Source organism: Nannobrachium achirus (genome assembly GCF_963921795.1).
Source record: "Nannobrachium achirus genome assembly, chromosome: 10".
Taxonomy (NCBI): Eukaryota; Metazoa; Chordata; class Actinopteri; order Myctophiformes; family Myctophidae; genus Nannobrachium; species Nannobrachium achirus.
The window spans coordinates 14,220,552-14,242,936 of NC_137819.1; the positions used below are offsets into that span (position 1 = coordinate 14,220,552).

A 22,385-nucleotide genomic window follows, 5' to 3' on the forward strand; every position below is an offset into this window, starting at 1 on the left:
GGTAACACATGATGTATAGGGAATCAGTGGCTCAGGTGGGTTCTATGGGTAACACATGATGTATAGGGAATCAGTGGCTCAGGTGGGTTCTATGGGTAACACATGGTGTATAGGGAATCAGTGGCTCAGGTGTGTCTATGGGTAACACATGGTGTATAGGGAATCAGTGGCTCAGGTGTGTCTATGGGTAACACATGATGTATAGGGCAGCTAGGTTCCCTAGCTGTTCGATCCCTGCGCCAGTGTCCCGAGAACTGACGTCAGGGCGTGTGTGTGTGTGTGTGTGCGCGCGCGTGCACGTGTGATGTGTGTGCGAAGGTTGAGCTGAAGGCTGAAGGTTGAAGTCTGTCTGATGTAGATACATGAAATACACTTTGATAATGAGGCTAAATGCTATTTTAAACTGTGTGTACTCGCTCTCTGCGTGCGTGTGTGTGTGTGTGTGTGTGTGTGTGTGTGCGTGTGTGTGTGCGTGCGTGCGTGCGTGCGTGTGTGCGTATGTGTGTGCTTGTGCGTGCGTGTGTGTGTGTGTGTGTGTGTGTCCATGCGTGTTGCATGCGTGTGTGCTGAACAAAGAGCAGTAGATTGGTTTCATTATCTCGGTGGAACTGGGTCAGGTCGGACGGAGGAGTGAAAATGTCAGCGCGGAGAGACGGAGGAACAGACGTGCGCGTCCCTTTATCGGCGCTCCGCTACATCAAAGAGAATGACACGACATTTAATACCCACAAATGTTAATGAATGCCCTCTATGGCACTGTGGGCGTGCGTGTGTGCGTGTGTTTGTGTATGAGAGAGAGGGAGAGAGAGTAGCAAACTGCAACTGCACTCTGTCGAAGTGCCAACTTGCGTCTTGTGCATATGGGCCGGGACCGTACCTATGGGGCTTTTAAGCTGTGACATCATTTTGTAGGCAGAGGAGAACTCTGCCCCCAGAGCATTTTCTGTCCCTCGCTATTTCAACAGATCCGAGACAAAAATAACGACTAAAGTATAATTCTAACACTTTCCTTTCAACAACAAAGAGAAGAAAAATGTGTAAATAGTAAAACTAGTAAAAAGATTCACGGAAACTGGGGGCAGAAATTCTCCTCTGCCTACAAAATGATGTCATACTTAACAGCCCCATGTTCCCCAGGTTCTATGTTCCCCACTTACCCCCACAAAAAAGGTTCTATGTTCCCTGCTCAACTTACAATATGTTCTATGTTCCCCACTTACCCCCACAAAAAAGGTTCTATGATCCCCGCTCAACTTACAATAGGTTCTATGTTCCCCACTTATCCAAAAATGCAGGGAACATTCCTTTATAATTATGAAATAACAACTCAAAACACCCAATAATGGGGAGAGATTACGAATACTAGTGGGACAGGAGGCACTAGGGACATCTGGACATCATACCTTTGTTATGTCTGGGCATCTGGACGAGTGGGCACCTGGACATCTGGGTTATAGGGACATGTGGGCATTTGGACGAGTGGGCGCACACAGACAAGTGGGCACTTAGGGGTGGAGACATCTGGGCACCTGGGCAAGATGTCCCACCATTTCCTGCATTTGAGTGGGAAACATGCAGTAGATCCTGTTTTTGGTTGAGAGGGGAATATAGTGTTCAAATATCTCGGGCCTGGACTACTTCAAGGCACACAGGATCTGAAGGTCCTTCAGATCCTGTGCTATTAATCCTGTGCTATTATTGAATCCGTAGGAGACGGTGGGGGAAGGAGCGCTTCTTTTCGGTTCACCAGCGTCGGCAGGTTAGCTACTCACCAGCGTCAGGGTTACTGAGGTTAGGGTTAGGGTTAGGTTTAGGCATAGAGGTTAACATTCACCTGCGCTGTCCAAGTGACCACAGCCAAGCACTCCCGACCTCCGCTCCAGCCAATCACAAGCCGCGCCTTCTAATTTATTCAACCCCGTCTCCTATGGATTCCATTTTCGCTCCCTGGAATGCCTTGCATGATCCAATGAGGAGGAGAGTGTTAGTGGCTGCAGTGGAGTCAGTGCTGCTGCATTGCATGAGGCCCAGATAGGAAGTCTACACATTCTAGGCCCTAGAATCTAGGGTATGTTGGAGCATTAGTCTTGCCGGTGAATCCATTTGACACCAAAACAACCTTGTGCTGTTAGTTTTATACATGTTTCCCTGCTCTCTACAAGCAGACGCACATTTAAATACGACCTTCTGAAAAGAGACATGCGCACGTGTGTGTGTGTGTGTGTGTGCGTGTGTGTGTGTGTGTGTGTGTGTGTGTGTGTGTGTGTGTGTGTGTGTGTGTGTGTGTGTGTGTGTGTGTGTGTGTGTGTGTGTGTGTGTGTGTGTGTGTGTGTGTGTGTGTGTGTGTGACAGGAAGGAAAAGACAATAACTAATGTCCTAAACAGACCACACAGGTTTCGGAAAAAATAATGGCTGATTTTCTTTTTTTGTGGCACCGGTAAACCACGGCCACTGCCAGGGGTCTTCAACGTTTTCAGGCCAAGGACCCCTTAGCCGAGAGAGAGATGAAGCAGGGACCCCCACAACCTGTTCATAGATTCCATATAGTTTCATTGTTTGACAGCACAATCATCAAGGTATTTTGGATTGATGTCAATCTGTGTTATCAGATATGTTATCACTTGAACCGTCTATACTTAATAAACTTGACCTTTCACTATGTACTTAGTGTGCTCTTTTTCCCCTCTACACCAAACCTCTTTGCCGAAAATAGCCGATCTACAAGCTCACAACTGCGAGGCGTTGTAGATCTGCTATTTTTGGCTATAGTTCTCAGAATATAGACGTCAGGGTTTAAGTGGTTAAAATAAAAAAGGAGAAAAAAAATATCTCACACAAAGTTTTGCAGGACCCCCTGTAGTAACTCCGAGGACCCCCTAGGGGTCACGGACCCCCTGTTGTAGACCCCTGCTCTATGCTATGCTAGCACCAGGACCTTGAAACCAACCCTGAATACAACAGGATGCCAACGCACGTAGGCCACAGGTCCTGGAGTAATGTGACACTTTCAGGTCACAGACAAGGTCCGAGACAAGAAGGATGAGGCTGGCTGGGCCCTGTGAACTGGTGGCAAGTAAACTGACACTGTGAGAGCCAACACAAGGAACAGCTAAAGCTGCACAAACAAATATATTGTCGTTGTCGTTCCCATTTTTGTTATTTTGAAAACTATTTAAAATAGTGAAAACAGGAGATCTACAAGCACACAACGCCTCAAAAATGCACAAAAATTAAAATGTATTCATAAAAAAGGGTGACATGGTGCTGCTTTGTACAGTTTGAACAACCATGATCATTTTAAATCCATCCATCCATCTTCAACCGCTTATCCGGAATCGGGTCGCGGGGGTAACAGTTCCAACTGAGACTTCCAGATTTTCTTATCCTGAGCAACTTCCTCCACTCCCTCAGGGAGTACACCGAGGCGTTCCCAGGCCAGTTTGGAGATATAATCCATCCATCTGGTCTTAGGTCTGCCACGGGGTCTCCTCCCAGTGGGACGCGCATCGAGGACCTTCCTAGGAAGGCGCTCGGGAGGAATCCGTACTAGAAGCCCGAACCACCTAAGCTGACTTCTTTCCAAGGAGCAGCAGTTCTACTCCAAGTCTCTCTCTGGTGACTGAACTTCTCACCCTATCACTGAGGGAGTAACCAGCCACCCGTCTGAGGAAACCCATTTCCGCCGCTTGTACCTCAACTCTTTTTTTCTTCACAACAGTGCGATTTAGCTGCAAAACCGCTCCTGCTGGGTGATCTATCTGCGTTGTAAATACGATGAGGGCGATGTGATGGTGATGATGATGATGATGATGTTTACTTCGGTCATATGTCATAAACAAAACATGATATGTGTGCATGCATGAACAGCTATAGAGCCTCAGTCATCATACATGTAGCCTGCATAATTATCCAACCTCTTCATACAATAGAATATTTATAAAATCAAAAGTTTCAGCTGAGTTGAGCATGTGTGTGTGCGTGTGTGTGTGTGTGTGCGTGTGTTTGTTTGTGTGTGTGTGTGTGGGTGGGTGGGCATGCGTACAGTATTGTGTGTGCGCGGCGCGCGTACATGTGTGTTTGTATTACTGCACTCGTGAGGACAGGTATAGCCAGAAGTATAGTATTTGAAAAACAGACAGGAAAAAAGCTTTTATGATTGAAAAAAGATAGATTCATTTTACATTTCGAAAAAGTTTCCGGTTGGAGTTAGGATTAGACATTAAGAGATTATAGGTTTAGGGATTGGTTAGCCGCCATAAACAGGATTTATCATTGCGTACCAGTGTCACACACTGGCTAATAGCTGATGTACAAGCTCCCAGCTTGTAGATCACATTTCTTGGCTTAAGACTTAAAATGGTGATGTCCTCGCAAGCATGGTAATACAATCCTTTGTGTGTGTGTGTGTGTGAGTGTGTGTGTGTGTGTGCGTGCGCGCGCATTGTGTGTGTGTGTGTGTGTGTGTGTGTGTGTGTGTGTGTGTGTGTGTGTGTGCGAGCGTGCGTGCGTGCGTGCACTCCCCGTGCGTGTGTGCGTGTGACATAGATAACCTGTTTAATATGAATGAGTTGACAGCTACATAAATCACAATGTGAATTATTCAGCAAATGTAGCTTTTATCTGATGCTTCCTGCGTGGCATAATCTGACACGCAGAACAAGGAGACATGAATGAAAAAAACATAAATTGCAAATATGAATAAGAAATGTTGAAGGTTAGAGTATTATTATTCTTGTTGTTTTTGTTATTATTATTATTATCCAGTGGTGTGAATAACAATTAACAATGTACATTTACTCAAGCGTTTCCAATTTCCAGTACTTTTACTTCTACTCCACTACTCAGAGGCAAACATATTACTTTTACGCCACTACAACTATTTGAAAACAAAACATGAGTTAATAGTTACTTTGTAGATGTTGATTATTATGACAAAACATTAACCACTTCAGTCCTAAATACATTTGATAATAGCCAATCTACAAGCTCACAATGTGTCACATCGCATTGTGAGCTTGCACATAGATCTGCCATTTTCAAAATATTGTAAGGTTTTGAAATGGGAAAATCTCCATATTTTACTTAGGTATTGATATCTTTATTTAAAATTTAAAAAAAAAATCGAATTGTGTCTTCACCATTAGAGTGCCAAAAGACGTGCGTGTGTGCGTGCGCCTGTGTGCGTGTGCGCCTGTGTGGGTGTGCGTGTCTGTGACGTCAGAGACAACTTGTTGGTATATAAATACCAGGGAGCATGACGGCAGAAACATCAGAGAGCAGAGAAACACAACTATAAAGCAGAGAAACAAAGAACATCGAGACAAATCTCTGAGGTAGACTGAGACATTTAGACCGTTACATTACAGATAGATAGGGATAAGCAGAGAGAGAGAGAGACTCGACTTATGTCTCTTTCATCCTAATCGGTAGATAAATAGCAGCAGTATCGGAGGCCGTTAGTTTTGCAGCCTTCATATCGCCCTCAGCACCATGGACAGCGTCAGCAGAGCAGCTGTCTACCTGTCCGTGTGTCTGTCCGTGTGGACGGCAGTGTCCCAGGGACAGAAGCTGTCCTCCAGTCCTCCAGAAGACAGCTACCCGCTGGACTCTGTCCCCCGCAGCCTGGTGAGTATAGGCTACGCCGCCTTCCTTTGGACAGCACGTCTTTAGTTTGAGTCTCGGTACATACAGTATACGTTTCAGTTTTGAACAAGATTCTATTTAGTTCATTGTCTTTTGAATGGAATTTCGTGTGGTTTTAGTCATAAAATTCCATTTACTTTTAGTCAAAGTCTGTTGACTAGAGTTTTATTTAGTTTTAGCCGTTTCTATACAATTCCAGTTAGTTTCAGTTTTTAATAAACTTCCATGTAGTTTTATATAGTAGTCTTTTGAATACAATTCTACAATTATCTAAACTTTAGCTACTAGTTACTAGTACAATTTGAATTCTAGACTTATACTTGTAATGGAGTATTTCTATATTGCAGTAATAGCAGTATTGATACTTCTACTTAAGTAAAAGATCTGAGTACTTTTCCCGCCACTGCTGAAAATAGCAGATCTGTTTCTGTAATGGGGTTCAAGTGTTTAGAGAGAAGACATTTCAACCAACCAATAATTCAATTCATATTCAGATCATTCTGAATAGGACTGTCTTTTGTGGTTAAAGGCTTAAGGTTGTACTTTTCATCTTGTGGTACAGCTTATTTATGTTTTTGGTTGAAATGTAAATAGACTATTTGACTGGAAGTTGTTGTTTTAGGTTTGTATTTTCTGTTTATTTGTCTTTTGTTAGTTTGTTCAGCACCTATTTGTTATAGTGCTTGTGCAAGTGTTTTCAACATTTAAGTATTCAACGTAAATGTTGTTGTTCAACGTTACAATAATCACATCCAGAATCAGTATGTTCGTGAACATGGAATGTGATTCGATGCTCCCAGAAAAACTGTATAGGTTGTAAATAACTAAATCTAATAAGTACAGTATACAAGTACAAATATAAATGTAAGAAAAGGAGTTTAACCACTTAAACCCCAAGGGCTCCTGTTTTCGCACTTACATAATGCAACTGAAAATATAGCTGATCTACGAGATCAGAACGCTTCGCGTTGTGATGCGTTGTGACAGGGACAGGAGAGAGAGAGAGAAAGAGAGAAAGCGAAAGAGAGAGAGAGAGAGAGAGACTGAACACACTGTTCGACAAGTTGTCAGTTCAATAATCCCAAGGTGATAACCTTTCTGCGTGTGTGTGTGTGTGTGTGTGTGTGTGTGTGTGTGTGCATGCATGCATGCGTGCGTGTGCGCGCACGCGTGTTTGCGTTTGTGTGTGATCATCTAACCAAAAACAATACACACAACATCAATGTGCTAAAACATTGTGCTAAAATAATGATTTCTTATTTCATCATATACTGTACAAAGCATCGTTGAGAAAATAATATTTCATTTTCACTTTCTTCCAAGTCACATAGGCCTAATAAACAAAACAAATCTTCCTCAGCAGAATAGATTAATACCAGTGTCTGATAGTAGATAATGATAATGTATTTGGATGTTAGACTGACTTTTGAATAGATCCTACATATGATTTAACATCTGAGCTATAATTGTTCTTAACACATTAGATTCTTAGTTTATCATAAGACCAAAACGTTGACTGTTGAAGACTGCCCACATAAAGGCTGCTTAACAGTAAGCAGCCCTTTTCCTGAAATTTGAATAGTAGTGCAGTTGTAATGGAAGACACCTGCCATCTACGAAGAAAGGTGTCTGAAACCTTCCTACCTCTGAAGAACAGGGTTTCTCAAGGTGGCACCCTAGGGTGTCATAATGCAAGGCCAGGGGTGCAGCACAGAATACTTTGATAAAACTTGAAATGCATCACTTCACTTTAACTACTTAGACCCCTCTATAGTCCATAGTTTCACTGTACTCTGTGCATTATCTTTTGATCTAAATCAAATCTCTTCACCAAAAATAGCCGATCTATGTTCCGGTCTAATGTTCCACACAGAATAGGGATGCTGGGGTTCAAGTGGTTAAAGTTAAAATGAAGTTATTTACCATCTGTCCTAATCTCTCAAATTCACCTTGTGACATACGGTAGCCACTCTTGCTTTCAGTTGATTTATATAAAAATCTCTATGTTGTTATTCTACATCTGACCGATAGAGATTGACAAATGTGTGACGAACCAGACAGAAAGGTGTTCGGTTCATACAGTATACTATTCATTGTGAGTAGGGCTGTCACGATATGACATTTTACATGACGATTAATTGTCACTCAAATAATTGGCGATTAACGATTTAATTGTGTTTTTGTCGTTGATAATTACATTTCTGTTTGGCTTTTAGGCTTTGAAGTTGTACATGGTAGATATGACACATAACCTAAATATACAAATAAATTACTGACATATTTGACAACTTACTACTTAAAAAATTACTTTGATAGTGGAAATAGCCGATCTACAAGCTCACAACGCGTCGCGATGCGACGCGTTGTGAGCTTGTAGATCTGCTATTTCCACTATTTCGGACATTTTTCAACATTCACGATTATGACGATTATGACAAAATAATTGCGATAATGTCAAATAATCACGATTAGACGATTATGTAATAATTGTGACAGCCCTAATTGTGAGTTAATTATGTTTTACTATTCATGGTTTGTTGTTGCAGGTTGAAGCTCTGGAAAGCCTGCTGAATCCTGCTGACAACACCATCAGCCTGTCTGTGGAGAAGAAAGCCTCTGTTATCCCAAGAGTTAGTAGAACACGCGCACACACCACGCGCACGCACACATGCGCGCAGCATGCACACACATTTGTGTTGCTAAACTTGTAAGAACGCTAACATTTCAGGATGAACGTTTTATGAAAAAGGGGTAAGGCATGGACGAAAGTAATCCTAATCCAATCTGAATCTTTGTCTATAATTGTAAACGTATCTCCAAAGATCTTTTTTCAACCGCTTCTCTTGTGAGGAAGCTCTTCCAAACTCTTCTTTACTTGTGGGGACATTATCTTGGTCCTAACAAGTATGACCAGTGTGATCAGTTGTGATCAATAACTTTCTCTCTCTCTCTCTCTCTTTCTCTCTCTCTCTCAGTGTGACGTAGGGGAACGCTGTGCGATGAAACATGGACCTCGTATCGGCAGATTGTGTGATTGTCTGCGCGGAACAGCCTGCAATACCTTCTTCCTACGCTGCTACTGAACACACACATGCACGCACACACACAATCGCACACACACACACACGGGCACGCATGTACATACAGACACACAAGGATCACACGCACGCAAACACTGGTTGCACGCATGCACGCGTACACACACACACACACACACACACACACACACACACACACAAACTGTAGTTTCTCTGTGTTTGTTCTTTTTTTTGGGGTGTTATTGTTTGAACCACGTTTTTAATAAATAATCTTCACAGAGTTTAACGACTCCAGTGACGTCTTGTTTGTCCAAGTGGAATCCCTCTCCATGGTTCTGTAAGGTAGCCCGGGCCAGGCATATACTGGAAACAGGAGCGTGTCGATATTGCGACATAGCATCTGTACGACGTAGGGCCTTAACGAAAAAGTCGACTGAGTCGACTTCATTACACAAGTCGACTCCCACCAGAGAAAGTCGAAAGTCGAAGTTGGAAAAAGAAAAAGAAAATCCTTTGTATTTTTTTTCTAGCATTCAAACAGTAGGATTGCTTATTGTCAAGGACGGAATGATCCAATATTACAGTGCATTACATTTGGTATAACATGGTTCTATTGTGAAAATAGCCGATCTACATGCTCTTGCGAGGCGTTGTGAGCATGTAGATCGGCTATTTTCAATTTCTGCCTCTATATATTTGACAATTTGGACAATGTTTAATTTGTCATTTTAGAGGTATTAAAAAGTCCTTAAGTTGGCTAACCCTAACCCTCTATATACTTAAACTTTATGTTGGTTTGTTTACAGTTGAGTGAGAAAACAATGTTGCACATCAAGTTAATCATCAGGGGACCCCCCAAATTAATTGTGGGGTCGTGTGTCATCAAACGATAAAGTCGACTTCGACTCAACTTTTTACTGAGTCGAGTCGACTTGCAAAAATCACAAGTCGTTAACGCCCTAGTACTCCGGTTCCTTCTCTCGACACGGGTGAATGTTAACCTGGTGAAATGCTAACCCAAACCCTGACCCTGTGTGTGTGTGTGTGTGTGTGTGTGTGTGTGTGTGTGTGTGTGTGTGTGTGTGTGTGCGTGTGTGCGTGCGTGTGCGTGCGTGCGTGCGTGCGTGCGTGCGTGCGTGCGTGCGTGTACGTGCGTGCGTGCGCGTACGTGTTGTAGGGTCACGGCCATCATTTAACCAATCAATCAATCAATCAGTCAGTCAATCACTATAGTGACGACTGGAGTGGAGAATCTAATTTTAACATGATTTTGATGAGCTGACATGACAAACTGACATCAGAGAGAGAGAGAGAGAGAGAGAGAGAGAGAGAGAGTGAGAGAGTGCGTGCGTGCATGTGTAATTGTGTGGACACAATGTCCCTACTGTACAATAGTAGAATATGAGACAGAGATATTGTGAGGATTTCCATGGCACTCATAACAAAGATGGTTGATCTGTGGTTAAAAACAATGTTTAGAGATACACTTACAATAGCATAGCATAGGGGTGCCTGCTGGCCTACCGGTCCAGGCGCATACCACATAGGCTCAGTGTAGCCTGACAGCGTGTCGCTGGTTCGATTACCTGTCTAAAAGATAATTGAAAATTGCTAAACAAAAGGTATTTATTAAATGTATATCAAATATTCAAATACCAATGGTTTCATGGTCATGATTCACTAGCATCCTGATGGCCTGATTCTAGGATTTAAATAATTTATATCAATATTTTAGTAAAAGTCTATGGGAAACAAATAATGGACGATGTAATGTTTGTTGTTGTGGCACCAGTAAACCACGGCTACTGCTATGCCCTGTTAGAAAGAGATTCAGGTTGGGGTTATGATTAGAGATAAACATTTACAGGTCAGGTTTAGGGGTTGGAATCAGAGTTAAACATGATCCATATACTTAGTTGCGTGCCAGTGTCCTGCATCGGACAATAGATGATCTACAGGCCCACAACTGTACGGTAGATCTGCTATTTTTCGGCTTTAGGCTCACAAATTAAAAAAAATCGAAATGTACAAAGAAATGGAATTGATAAAATTGCTGTGCTAAAATGTGGATGTCCTCCTCACAAGTAGGCCTATAATAGTCATACAAACATGTGCGTGCGTGCATGTCTGTGTGGTGAGAAAAGACAGTGTCAATTTGTTAGTATCATCTTTCTCCATAGCGATCATCACAACTGACACCTTGTAAAAGACTGTCTGTCTTGTCTCATGTCCTACACTGTCTGTCTCTCCTGCACTGTCTCCATCTCAGCTGTCCTGCTGTTTCTACTATACCCAAAAACCGTTATCTGACAATGGTTGCAAATAGGCACAAATTGGCTTTTTAGACCACCAACTTTTAAACCACTTGGCTCTAGATTTGACTTCAGGACCATATTGGAAATAAGTGTTCAATTTCACTTTATCCAAGATTGAAGATATATTTTGTCAAAATAAAATATAAAATAAAATCAATCAATCAATCAATCAATCAATCAATCAATCAATCAATCAATCAATCAATGCTTCTCATCAAACATCCAGCTGCATGTCAGCTGGATGCCCCTTGCCTTGAACATGTGCCATGTGACCTAGCTGTCTCCTCAACATAGCATACTTCTTGATTGGCCTGCAAAATGACATAATCTTACCTCATCTTCTATAAATAGCACCCTTGCGTCATCAGCAGGATTTCCTCAGATAGAGCCATGATAGAGCCCATCTAACTGTATCCGGTCGTTTGCACACAATCCAAGAATCTGCACACGGATTCTGTTTCCATATCTGCCCTAGGCAACATGCAAAGCAGCGGTTCCCAAACTTTTTAGCTTAAGACCCACATAAGAAGAGAAATGTAGCGTTTGCCCGGGACCCAAACTACTACTAGTGAAAATAGTAGATCTGCTATTTTCACTTATTTACGTAAACATTCTTTTCCTAACATATGGAATTATATGATTTTTATCTCTTCATGAAATTACTGGAAAAATAAAATTGAAATAAAAAATATATCCACGAGTTTCCAACGCCCCATAGTGCATTGCGCAGACGTCTGTATCGAGCTTCCGGCGCCGATTTACAAGCTCACAACGGGTTGCATCTGCGACGCGACGTGAGCTTGTATGTCTGCTGTTAAACCCGGAAGTTTGGTCCCGATAGTCTCCAGTAAACTCCCGCGGAAACTTGTGGATAGGCAATATATATATATATATATATATATATATATATATATATATATATATATATATTTATATATACAAATCATTAGATTTTTTTTTTTTTTAATTATTATTCATGAAAAAAAAAAAAAACGTTTTTTTTTTTTTGGGGGGAATGTTTTTGGAAAAAATGTTTTGAAATAATACTAAATCAAAACAAAATGTTGTGGTGAAAAATTAAAGGGACCCATAAAAAAATGTTTCCGCGACCCACAAACGGGTCGCGTCCCAGTGTTTGGGAAGCAGCAGTCCAGAAGAGAACCCCGGTGTGATGATGACGTCAGCAGCCTGAGCCAGCAGTCCAAGGCAAGCCCTACGTTTCCACTTCCAGCATCACAGCACGGCGAACAAGACAACAACAACAACAACAACAACAACAATTAAAGCAATTTAAACATATATAAGTGAACCTCAGTGTCCTCGGTCTGCTCGCCACCCTCTGTCTGACGGTGAGTTTCTACTGTTGTTAGCCTCGCAGGCTAGCGTTAGCCAGGCTAACACTGTTGTTATTCCTTTAGCTTGTCGGCTACTGTTAGCCGTTAGCCTCGGCTGCTAAAACACACAGTCACCATTCCGTTATGTGTGGATGATGCTAACATGAGCACAGCTGCTGTGTATGGACCTTATGTTACTATTCTAACTAGCTAACTAACTGACAGTGTTGGGGAAAGTACTCAAATGTTTTAGTAAAAGGGTTAGCAATACCACGAAATAAAAAAAAGTCTGTCACAAGTTATAAGGCCTGTGGTTCAAAATCTTGCTTGAGTAAAAGTACAAAAGTGTTGGCATCAAACTGTGTACTTAAACTACCAAAAGTACTAAAATGTTGGAAAATAGCCTACGTATAAAATAGTGCTGAAGTGGTAAATGTATGTTTTATAATAATCTATAGCCACAAAGTAACTAGTAACTAAAGTTTTCCAATGAGTAAAAGTACAATATTGGGATCTAAAATGTAGCCTATCTATGTACAAAATAGAAGTAACATTATTGGAAATACTCAACAGTAAAGCACAAATACCTCATAATTGTATTAATAAGTACAGTACAATGTACTTAGTGACTCCACACCACTGTATCTATGTGTGGATGCTGCATGAACACAGCTGTTTATGGATGTTATTTACTAACTAGCAAACCGTTACCAATCCATGTCCATTGATCAGTAATATGTGATTGCCATTGTTGTTGGCTTAGTTAGGGAGCTAACATGTTTGTTTGTGTGTGTAACTGTAAACAGTGATCACTGGTGGAAAAAAACTACTTAGATTCTTTGCTCAAGTAAAAGTATCAGTACTGCAATGCAGAAGTACTCTGCTACAAGTCTAGAATACAACATTTACTTGAATAAAAGTACAAAAGTATTGGTATCAAAATGTACTTAGAGTACCAAAAGTAGAAAGTACTCATTATGCAGAATGTCCCATTTCAGAAGTTGTCAAATGTATAAAATCTTGCCCTGAATGACCTTAATAAAAGCTTTGAGAACCGCTGTACCAGTGGACTCCTGATGTGCCATCGTTGTGTCACAGTAAATCAGTGTCATACATATTCTGAAGAAAACCTGGAGACTGACATTCAGTAATTGGGTCTTATAGTCAAAATAAGACAATTATAATGGTGTGTAGAACAAAATCTAAAATTTGCCACGGACAAAGGACAAGTCTTTGCCACGAACACATTGATGATGACCCCTGGTTTAGAGCAGTGGTCCTCAACCTTTTCAGGCTGCGACCCCCAAAATAACCATATTTTAACTGGGGACCCCCCCATCCGAGCACCAAGAGTTGAGGCATTACATTTTGTATAACACGGTTCTAATGTGAAAATAACAGATCTACTAGGCATTGGTAGCATTTAGATCAGCTAAAAAGCTAAAAGTCCTTAAATTGTCGCTTTAGAAATATGCTGATAACCTCTATACACTTAAACTTTATGTTGGCTTGTTTACTGTTGAGTGAGCAAACAATGTAATCATCTGGGGGTCCTGACCCACAGGTTGAGAACCACTGGCTTAGAGATACAGAAGAAATAACAGGATACTGTAGGTGTTGTAACTCCATCTGTGATTGTGTTCATCTCTCCTCCAGGTTCAACCACTACACCAGAATGCTGACCCCTGAGTGTGACCCCTGACCTGAGACCACCGTCAGTCCCCCAGTCCATTCCAAATCATGTTGTAACATTTAAAACCTAGAAAACAACAACAATGGCCTCTGTGAAAATATTCTAGCCTGGACTGAAGAACCCTGAACGCAAACACTTAGAGAGCTAGTGACAAAAAACTCAAACCCGCCACGCTGGTAAAGTGTTCCAGTCTATAACTTCTAGTGGTTGGTGTGGTCCAGTACCGGTGCAGTTTTGAGTGTGTTCAGGGTGGCTGGTCCATTCACTAGGTGGCGCTACAGGATGATGGAGGGGGACTGTAGGATTCCTGTGGCGTGTTTCAGACCCCGCGTCCTGGCTCTACACGCGCTGTTCTGGGGGCTGGTCTCTCTCAGGTGGGTCCCCAACGTCCTCCACACCCTTTGACACCAGCTTTAACCCATTCAGAACGGGATACACATTATTGTGTATCATTATTTTATGCTTTAAAGGAGTAGTTCACCCCCAAAATGACTTTTTTTCTATTGATTAGTCACGCCATGGAGTTCAATAATATTTTTTGTTTTTTGTCACATTCCTAAGACAAAAATGTGATAACAATACATTTACCCCCATTCGTTCCGGATGGTGACCCGTTTCGAAACGGGTCACCATCCGGAATCAATGGGGGTACATTTACTCGAATCAAATTTTTGTCTTAGGAATGTGACAAAAAACAAAAAATATTATTGAACTCTAGTCTCCATGGCGTGACTAATCAATAGAAAAAAAGTCATTTTGGGGGTGAACTACTCCTTTAACTATTGAAAAATAGCAGATATACAAGCTCGCAGCGCGGCGGATCTGCTATTTTTGAAAAATTGTGAAAATTAGAATTTTGACCCGATTCTATAAGTGTCTTTTGAATCCTCCTAAGGTTTTTTTTGAAAAACCTGTGTTTCTATGTCAGCAATCTGGCTTAACCATCGTCAAAGAAAAGGTCCTTTTCACTTAACTGGAACTCAGTTAGTCTGTTCTTGAGAGACTGCTGTCAGTGGTTCTCAAACGTTTTCATGTGAAGGACCCCCAAACTGATATTTATTTGGCCATGGATCCCCATCTCAAAATATCTAGTTCCAGGGACCACCCCCAGAAACACAATTTTAGTTACAAACGTTCGCTTAAAAAATACTTATATTCAAAGATTTGCACACATTTTCACAACTTTTTCAAAAATAGCAGATCTACAAGCTCGCAGCGCGGCACTCAGTGCCACGCTGTGAGCTTGTATATCTGCTATTTTTCAATAGTTAAAGCATTCAATAATTCTAGGCCTAAATGGGTTAAAAAAATCATGTATATGAAGATTTGCACAAAACAAAAAGCAGATCTACAAGCTCATAAGAGTAGCAGGGGTGGCAGTTGCTCAGGGGTAGAGCTGCCTTCTTAGAACACGGAGGGTTCCCAGTTCGATCCTGGGCTCCCCCAGAGTTAATGTCAAAGAGTCCTTGAGCAAGACTCTGAACCCCTAGTTGCTCCCGGTGAGCAGGTTGGTGCCTTGCATGGTTTCCTCTTGAGAGCTTGTAGATTGGCTATGTTTGAGCTGTTCTAAGCTAAGCTCCAACATCTGGCTTTGTCTGGGCCCCCAAAAAATGTCCAGGCCCCCAAAAATGTCCGGTCTCTGAAGTGCAGCCTACATCTTGGCACAAATCGCTCAAAGTTTGTTGTATGCCCAGGGTCACATTGGCCAAGCTTTGCATGATGCTTAATGAAATTAACTGCTCACATCACACTAGGTGTGATTTTTAAGATTAGCGTCACGATCCATTCAGAAGCATCTTCCATAAACCGTCTGGGATATTTCATGAAAGCAAAGTTTAAAGCCTCAATCTGTGATTTCTTCACCTGGTACGCACTATGTAGAACAGCAGGAACACATGTTACTAAAACATCATTTTACATATTGTATTAATTGTTTAGGAAACAGCACTACTAGACCACACAACAACTTTTCAGTTCTGAGATTTAGTTTTGCTTTAATCCACGTCTTGATCTGTTCTTCCAGGGTTTTTGGAGCAGCCCTGCTCAGCGAGGCACCAGGTACAACTCTTAATAATATCATATTACACGAACTAACTGGTACGACTAGTAGTGTAACACTAAAGGGGAACACACACCGGCCGCGGACAGCGCGTGTCAAAACAGCCGCCCCCATTATTTGCAATGAACCTACCCACACTGGCGGTGTCAGACGCGCAGGCACGGGTCTGACGCATCGCCCACCGCTCCAATATGCCGCTGATCTATTTCTATGTCAATACTGCAACGTTACGCTGTGCATCCAGTGTGTGCTCCCCTTAATACTTACTCAAAGGTTCAACTAGTAATGTAACACTACTACTAACTCACTGGTGCAACTAGGCTGTCACGATTGCAACATGTAAAGGAGTCGTCCATCAAAAACATACTTATTTTTAGCCTTGTATTTTTCTTGGAGATTTCGTTGTTTTTGTCCCATTCTTAAGACAAAAATTTGACAACCGGCGAGTCTCCTACTGACCGATGAGCCGGTCATCAAATGATTGGCTTAGACAAAAACTAAATAGTCCATGAATTCAAGTTTCATGGGACGTATACAACTGATAGAAACTAAGTCCTTTTTTGGGTGAACTACTCCTTTAAGTTGACAATTAATCGTCATAGAAGTAATTGCGATTTAAAATGTAATTGTGTTCATGGCATTGAACATTGGAAATTACAGATATGACTTGTGTTTTACAGTACAGAAGTACACATTTGTTTCTATTCACATAAAATACATTGTCATTTCTACCATTGGTTGTTCATAACAAAGTAGCATGAAGACTAACTAGGAACATATAATGTCCTAGTTAGTGTAAGAATCATAATTATATTATTGTAACAGTTATGGGGTAATAATGTGTTCTAATGTTTCCCATGTCTGTTTTGTCCAGCCTCCAGTAAGCCTTCTGCTGCCCCCTGCTGGATGATGGAGGAGTTTGTGGTGACGGTAGAATGCTCTCAGTGTAACGCCTTCATGACTGTGAGTGTGAGTGTCTTTACTTTGTGACAGTAGATCAATGAACTCAGTATATCGGCTGTCGGACAGAAACAGAAATTAACCCATTTAGGCCTAAAATTATTGACTGCTTTAACCAGTGAAAAATAGCAGATATACAAGCTCACAGCGCGGCACCGAGTGCCGCACTGCGAGCTTGTAGATCTGCTATTTTTGAAAAAGTCATGAAAATGTGTGCAAATCTTTGGATATATGTATATTCAAAGCGAACGTTTGTAACTCGAATTTCGCTTCTGGGTGGTCCCTGGAACTAAATATTTTGAGATGGGGGTCCTTTGCCAAATGCATATCATTTTGGGGGTCCTTCACGTGAAAAGGTTTGAGAACTACTGTCATAGTAGTCTCTCAAGAAGAGACTAACTGAGCTCCAGTTAAGTGAAAAGGACCTTTTCTTTGACGATGGCTGGCCAGATTGCTGACATAGAAACATAGGTTTTTAAAAAAAACCTTGGAAGGATTCAAAAGACACTTATAGAATCGGGTCAAAATTCTAATTTTCACGATTTTTCAAAAATAGCAGATCTACAAGCTCACAGCGCGGCACTCGGTGCCACGCTGTGAGCTTGTATATCTGCTATTTTTCAGTAGTTAAAGCATAAAACATTGCGTCATAATGAGTTCAGGCCTAAATGGGTTAAAACATGATAATGCTGCCTCATCAAAGTTGGTGGGGGGGATGTTAGACTGTGACGCCATGAAGTTCGCTGCCAGTTTCAGTGTTGCTCCAAAAAGTGTTTATAAAGTTTAAGCACCAAATTACTCTGGATAAAGTAATTTTAAGGCACATTCAAGATTCAAGATTGCATTTCAATAAACATCACTTAGGCTACTAAGGAAGTCAGAATGAATAATGAACATATTAGATTATATATCATACACTATATTCAAAATGACTGATCCGAACTCTAATGCACTCCTGAAATTGGTTCCAAGATTGTCTTTAGCTGTGGATTCTGTGTGAAACATGATACTGTACAAGTCATTGGTGTGAAACCTAAAAAGCTAATTGAAGACTCCCTCTCTCTCTCTGTGTGTGTGTGTGTGTGTGTGTGTGTGTGTGTGTGTGTGTGTGTGTGTGTGTGTGTGTGTGTGTGTGTGTGTGTGTGTGTGTGTGTGTGTGTGTGTGTGTGTGTGTGTGTAGAAGTCGTGGTCAGCTTGTGAACAGACAGGCTACGTGGAGAAAGTCAACTGCACCAAGTCCAACAAAGATGACTTCAAAAGGTTAGTCAGTCTGTCTGTCCTACAGAGACAAACAACACTGTCTGTCTTTCTGTCTGTCCTACCCAGGCGGTCCAAGTGTCCACAACTGAAAATGAAGCCAATGCGTAGAAAAGGTTACAGTTCTCGTTAACAGCCTTGAAGGTGTCGCTGTTTCCCCTCCTGCTGCTTGCAGAATAATCGTCTCTCCATTAAAGTCAATTGGTGTTTGACCTGATCTTCTTTCAGTTGTCATGATATGCGTTTTTGTAAATGATGCTTCAAGTGATTTTAAACTAGTAAGACGCTGTGGGGTCCCACAGCGTCTGGCATCTCAAGATCTTTTGCTTTTTATTTCAAAGACCGCCAGTTCGATAACGCATTACGGATTTGATCTTTCTGGAACCCTCAGTCTAACTCGTGCGTGTAAGTATCTGTCTCTCAGTCCTTGTCCCCTTTTATGGGCATAAAAGGGATCCTATTAGTGTGGTTGCCCTAACAGGGCATCATCTGTAAATCAGATGTAGAGGTCAGCTCCATATATGGAGATCTAGGTGATGCTCCAGTCATCTCCATGTATGGATATCCAGGGCTTGATCTTTGATGAGTTGATGTGACGTGATGTCACAAATCAATGTCAACAAATTGAGGCGTTAGAGAAGGAAGGACATTGAGATGTTACAGAAGGACAAGATGTGAAAGTTTTCATAGTTAACTGGGACTTTCGGTCGCAATAAGGGTGGTGTTAAGAAGGCTTTTCACATCATCTTGCTTGTTACCTTCCAAGTTGGTGCAACACATAGATCTCCATATATGGAGCTGACTGGATCAACACATGGATCTCCATACATGGAGCTGACCAACACTGACATCATCAACTCTACATCACCCGGATCTCCATATATGGCTATGGTTGACTCATTCTGACATCACCAGGATGACTCGACCAGCTCAGAGGAAGGGTATAACGAGACTGGCAATGCAATGTATTTATTTCATCTCTCTCTCTCTCTCTCTCTCTCTGTCTCTCCAGCTGTCGTTCTACGGTGATGGAGGAGCACCTGTTCTGGAAGTTCGAGGCGGTCATGCTGTCTCTGACGGTCATCTTCGCCCTGGTGGTGGTCGCTCGCCAGCGCTCCCTGGACCGACTGGCCTCAGAGAAGGTCCGGCGGCAGATCGAAGCCATCTAAGGACCGCCCCCCCCGGATCTCCCCCTTTTCTTTTATTCCCAGGTCCTTAGATCTAAAGACTAGATCCAGAGGGAATCCCATCTAAGGACCTTAACACTCCAGCGTCAAGACCAATGGACCCAGAGCGGCTTGGGAATCACCCCTAAAGACTGGACAGAGACTAGACCCTGTGATTCTCAAGATCTTTTACCTTTTATTTCAACGACCGCCAGTTCAATAACACATTTGATCTTTCTGGAACCCCCAGTCTAAACTGCAACATCCTCAGTGTTAAGTTAACTCTGAGAGCATACACATCTTGGGTGCATTTGGTTCCATTTGTACTCTCTCAGAGTTACGGACCTGTAAAGGTCCATTTGTACATTCTAGGGTCCATTTGGTTCCATTCGTACACTCTCAGAGTTACGGACCTGTAAAGGTCCATTTGTACATTCTAGGGTCCATTTGGTTCCATTTGTACACTCTCAGAGTTACGGACCTGTAAAGGTCCATTTGTACATTCTAGGGTCCATTTGGTTCCATTCGTACACTCTCAGAGTTACGGACCTGTAAAGGTCCATTTGTACATTCTAGGGTGCATTTGGTTCCATTTGTACACTCTCAGAGTTACGGACCTGTAAAGGTCCATTTGTACATTCTAGGGTCCGTTTGGTTCCATTCGTACACTCTCATAGTTACAGACCTGTAAGGGTCCATTTGGTTCCACCAGTGTTACAGACTGTGACCCATGGAAACCGAGACCTAAGTAAAGGTCTGGACTAGACTGTGGCTCTCGCTGGGATTGTACTGCTCCAAAACTGGTATTATCTGGAACTGGATCTTACTGCAGTGGAACTGCATGGCTAAGCTGTCAGCATCGCAACGCCGACGTTGCAATTGGACTTTTTTTAAATCCATGTTTTATCTTTTTCCGTCAACAGATGAAGGTTGTTTCCCATCGCGGACGGTTTTGAAAAGTGTTTTTTCTTTTTTTTTTCTTTTTTCTTTTTTAGATTTGAAAAAAATGAACCCAAAATGTATTTCTCACCGCGTGTTGTCACAGAAAGAGAGACTGTGTTGGAAAATGACAGATAAATGTGATTCCTGTTGGTCAAATTGTCAACATTATTTATTCAACTGACATGTTACGAGGTTATTGAATTAATGTGTGTGTGTGTGTGTGTGTGTGCGTGCGTGTGTGTGTGTGTGTGTGTGTGCGTGCGTGCGTGTGTGTGCACGCGTGTGTGTGTGTGTGCGTGCGTGCGTGCGTTTGTTTGCGTGCATTAGATTCAACAACTAAATCCTGGCATCCCAATTCTCTGCATGCCTTAACAGGCGAAAATCATTTGGGGCGGAAATCTACAAGCTCACAATGTGATTGCTATTTGATGTACAACAAAACATGTTGGGTGATTAAAATGGTTTAATTTAGATTCCCTAGTCCATCATATTTGTTCCTTCGAGGGTGGGATCCAAATGGAAAACATAGTTTTACATTAAAGTGTTAATTGTTAAGGAAACAGCACCAGTGTGTCACATTAGGGCTTGGCTATACAACATCTTTCAGTCGTGAGGTTTTATCTTTGCTTTGACCCATGTAATTTGAATTTTGTAATTTAGATTTTAACCACTTAACAGTTATTTTATAATATACTTTGGCTATTCAAAAATAGCAGATATACAAGCTCACTCCGTGATATGCGCTTGTAGATTTGCTATTTCTTCCTACCTGGGAGATTTGTGCAAATCTTTGATTATATCCACAAGTTTCCAGCCTCCCATCGTGCATTGGCTCGCAGCCGAGGGTGGTTTTGAGAGGCTGTAATGATGACTAGGGTTGGGATCCGGAACCAGATCCAACATTGGAACAGGAATTGGTTTCCATCAAATATGGAAGCGTTTCCTGTCACACTGTCAGAGCTGGGGAGAGTGTTTTCTGCTGGTGTTTCAGTCCGAGTGTATCAAAGGGTGCGTTCGGAAATGCGCACCGGGTGTGCGTGCGCTCAGTGTAGTGAGTGCCTAAACCCAACACTAATCCTAACCCTAACCTCGGTGCGCATTTCCGAACGCACCATTTGATTCACTCGGACTGAAACACCAGCAGAAAACACTCTCCCGCCAGAGCTGGTTATTCATGTCCACATAACCAGCAATTACACTACCGGTGGTTCTCATTTGAGATTCAGTATCAAGAATCATTGAGCCGAAATCTTTTAACTATTCTTTAATAGATTAGCATTAGATGTAAACATGTCAGGGTTACAATTTCAAAACGACTGCATTTAAATGAACATTTAATAAAAACTACTTGTTAAATTACATTAAAGTGCATGGAGTTGACAGCAGGGACAAACTGAATAGAACAAAACGAAGGAGAAAAAAAAAACTTGATAGCAAAACTCACATGTCCGAACAGAGTGATATTGTTGCTGTTGCTAATTCATTTTTAAGCATTATAAAAACAACTGTGTTATACAAGTTTGGGTCAGGATTTACCAACACCCATCCAACATTAAGAACCGTAATTAACTAGCACTGTGATATTTGTTGATCAAACACATTCTTTACTAAAGATGTATGTTCAGTAACGGGTAGTCTTGCATGGCCAGACTGTTGCCTCCCACAATGTGCAAACGCCATGCAGTCTGGAGCAACAGAAGTCTGATCATGAGTGCGAGATAAAGCGGATGCGACGCACCTGCTCTCTTGGGGCAGTACTGCAGTAGCGATAACACGTTCTACTGGAAGCGTTACTGTATGTCTTATTTCAATATATTTGGGGGCGTTGTTTCGTCTTTCTCTGGTGTTGTTGGTGTTACTTCCATGATGTTTTCAAATGTTTTCTTCAAGTACACACGCACAACGAGAATACCCGTATGCCGCTCGAATGACTCTGTCTGTTGTCTGTGTTAGTGTGCTTCTGTTATGTTTCCAATG

General features: G+C 41.8%; 2 protein-coding genes across 2 annotated transcripts; both read left to right on the plus strand.

Annotated features, from left to right (window-relative positions):
* Positions 1–5,491: 5,491 nt before the first annotated feature.
* cart4 (cocaine- and amphetamine-regulated transcript 4) lies at positions 5,492–8,727 on the plus strand (the record flags this gene model as incomplete). The annotated part of the gene is made up of 3 exons (XM_080735267.1): positions 5,492–5,626; positions 8,191–8,274; positions 8,620–8,727. 3 exons carry the CDS (start codon positions 5,492–5,494, stop codon positions 8,725–8,727), a joined length of 327 nt encoding a protein of 108 aa, XP_080591393.1.
* A 3,474-nt stretch (positions 8,728–12,201) lies between these two features.
* jtb (jumping translocation breakpoint) lies at positions 12,202–20,770 on the plus strand. Its single transcript, XM_080734970.1, has 6 exons — positions 12,202–12,346; positions 13,988–14,398; positions 16,048–16,082; positions 16,958–17,046; positions 18,224–18,303; positions 19,313–20,770. Exons 2-6 carry the CDS (start codon positions 14,307–14,309, stop codon positions 19,467–19,469), a joined length of 453 nt encoding a protein of 150 aa, XP_080591096.1. The 5' UTR covers positions 12,202–12,346; positions 13,988–14,306; the 3' UTR covers positions 19,470–20,770.
* The last annotated feature ends 1,615 nt before the right edge of the window (positions 20,771–22,385 follow it).

Excerpts from the sequence above, each read along its gene's own strand:
- jtb (XM_080734970.1), top strand. The coding sequence starts at position 14,307 with ATGATGGAGGGGGACTGTAGGATTCCTGTGGCGTGTTTCAGACCCCGC. Across the intron at positions 14,399-16,047 it reads TGGGGGCTGGTCTCTCTCAG|GGTTTTTGGAGCAGCCCTGC; the intron begins GTGGGTCCCCAA and ends CTGTTCTTCCAG. Across the intron at positions 16,083-16,957 it reads CCTGCTCAGCGAGGCACCAG|CCTCCAGTAAGCCTTCTGCT; the intron begins GTACAACTCTTA and ends TGTTTTGTCCAG.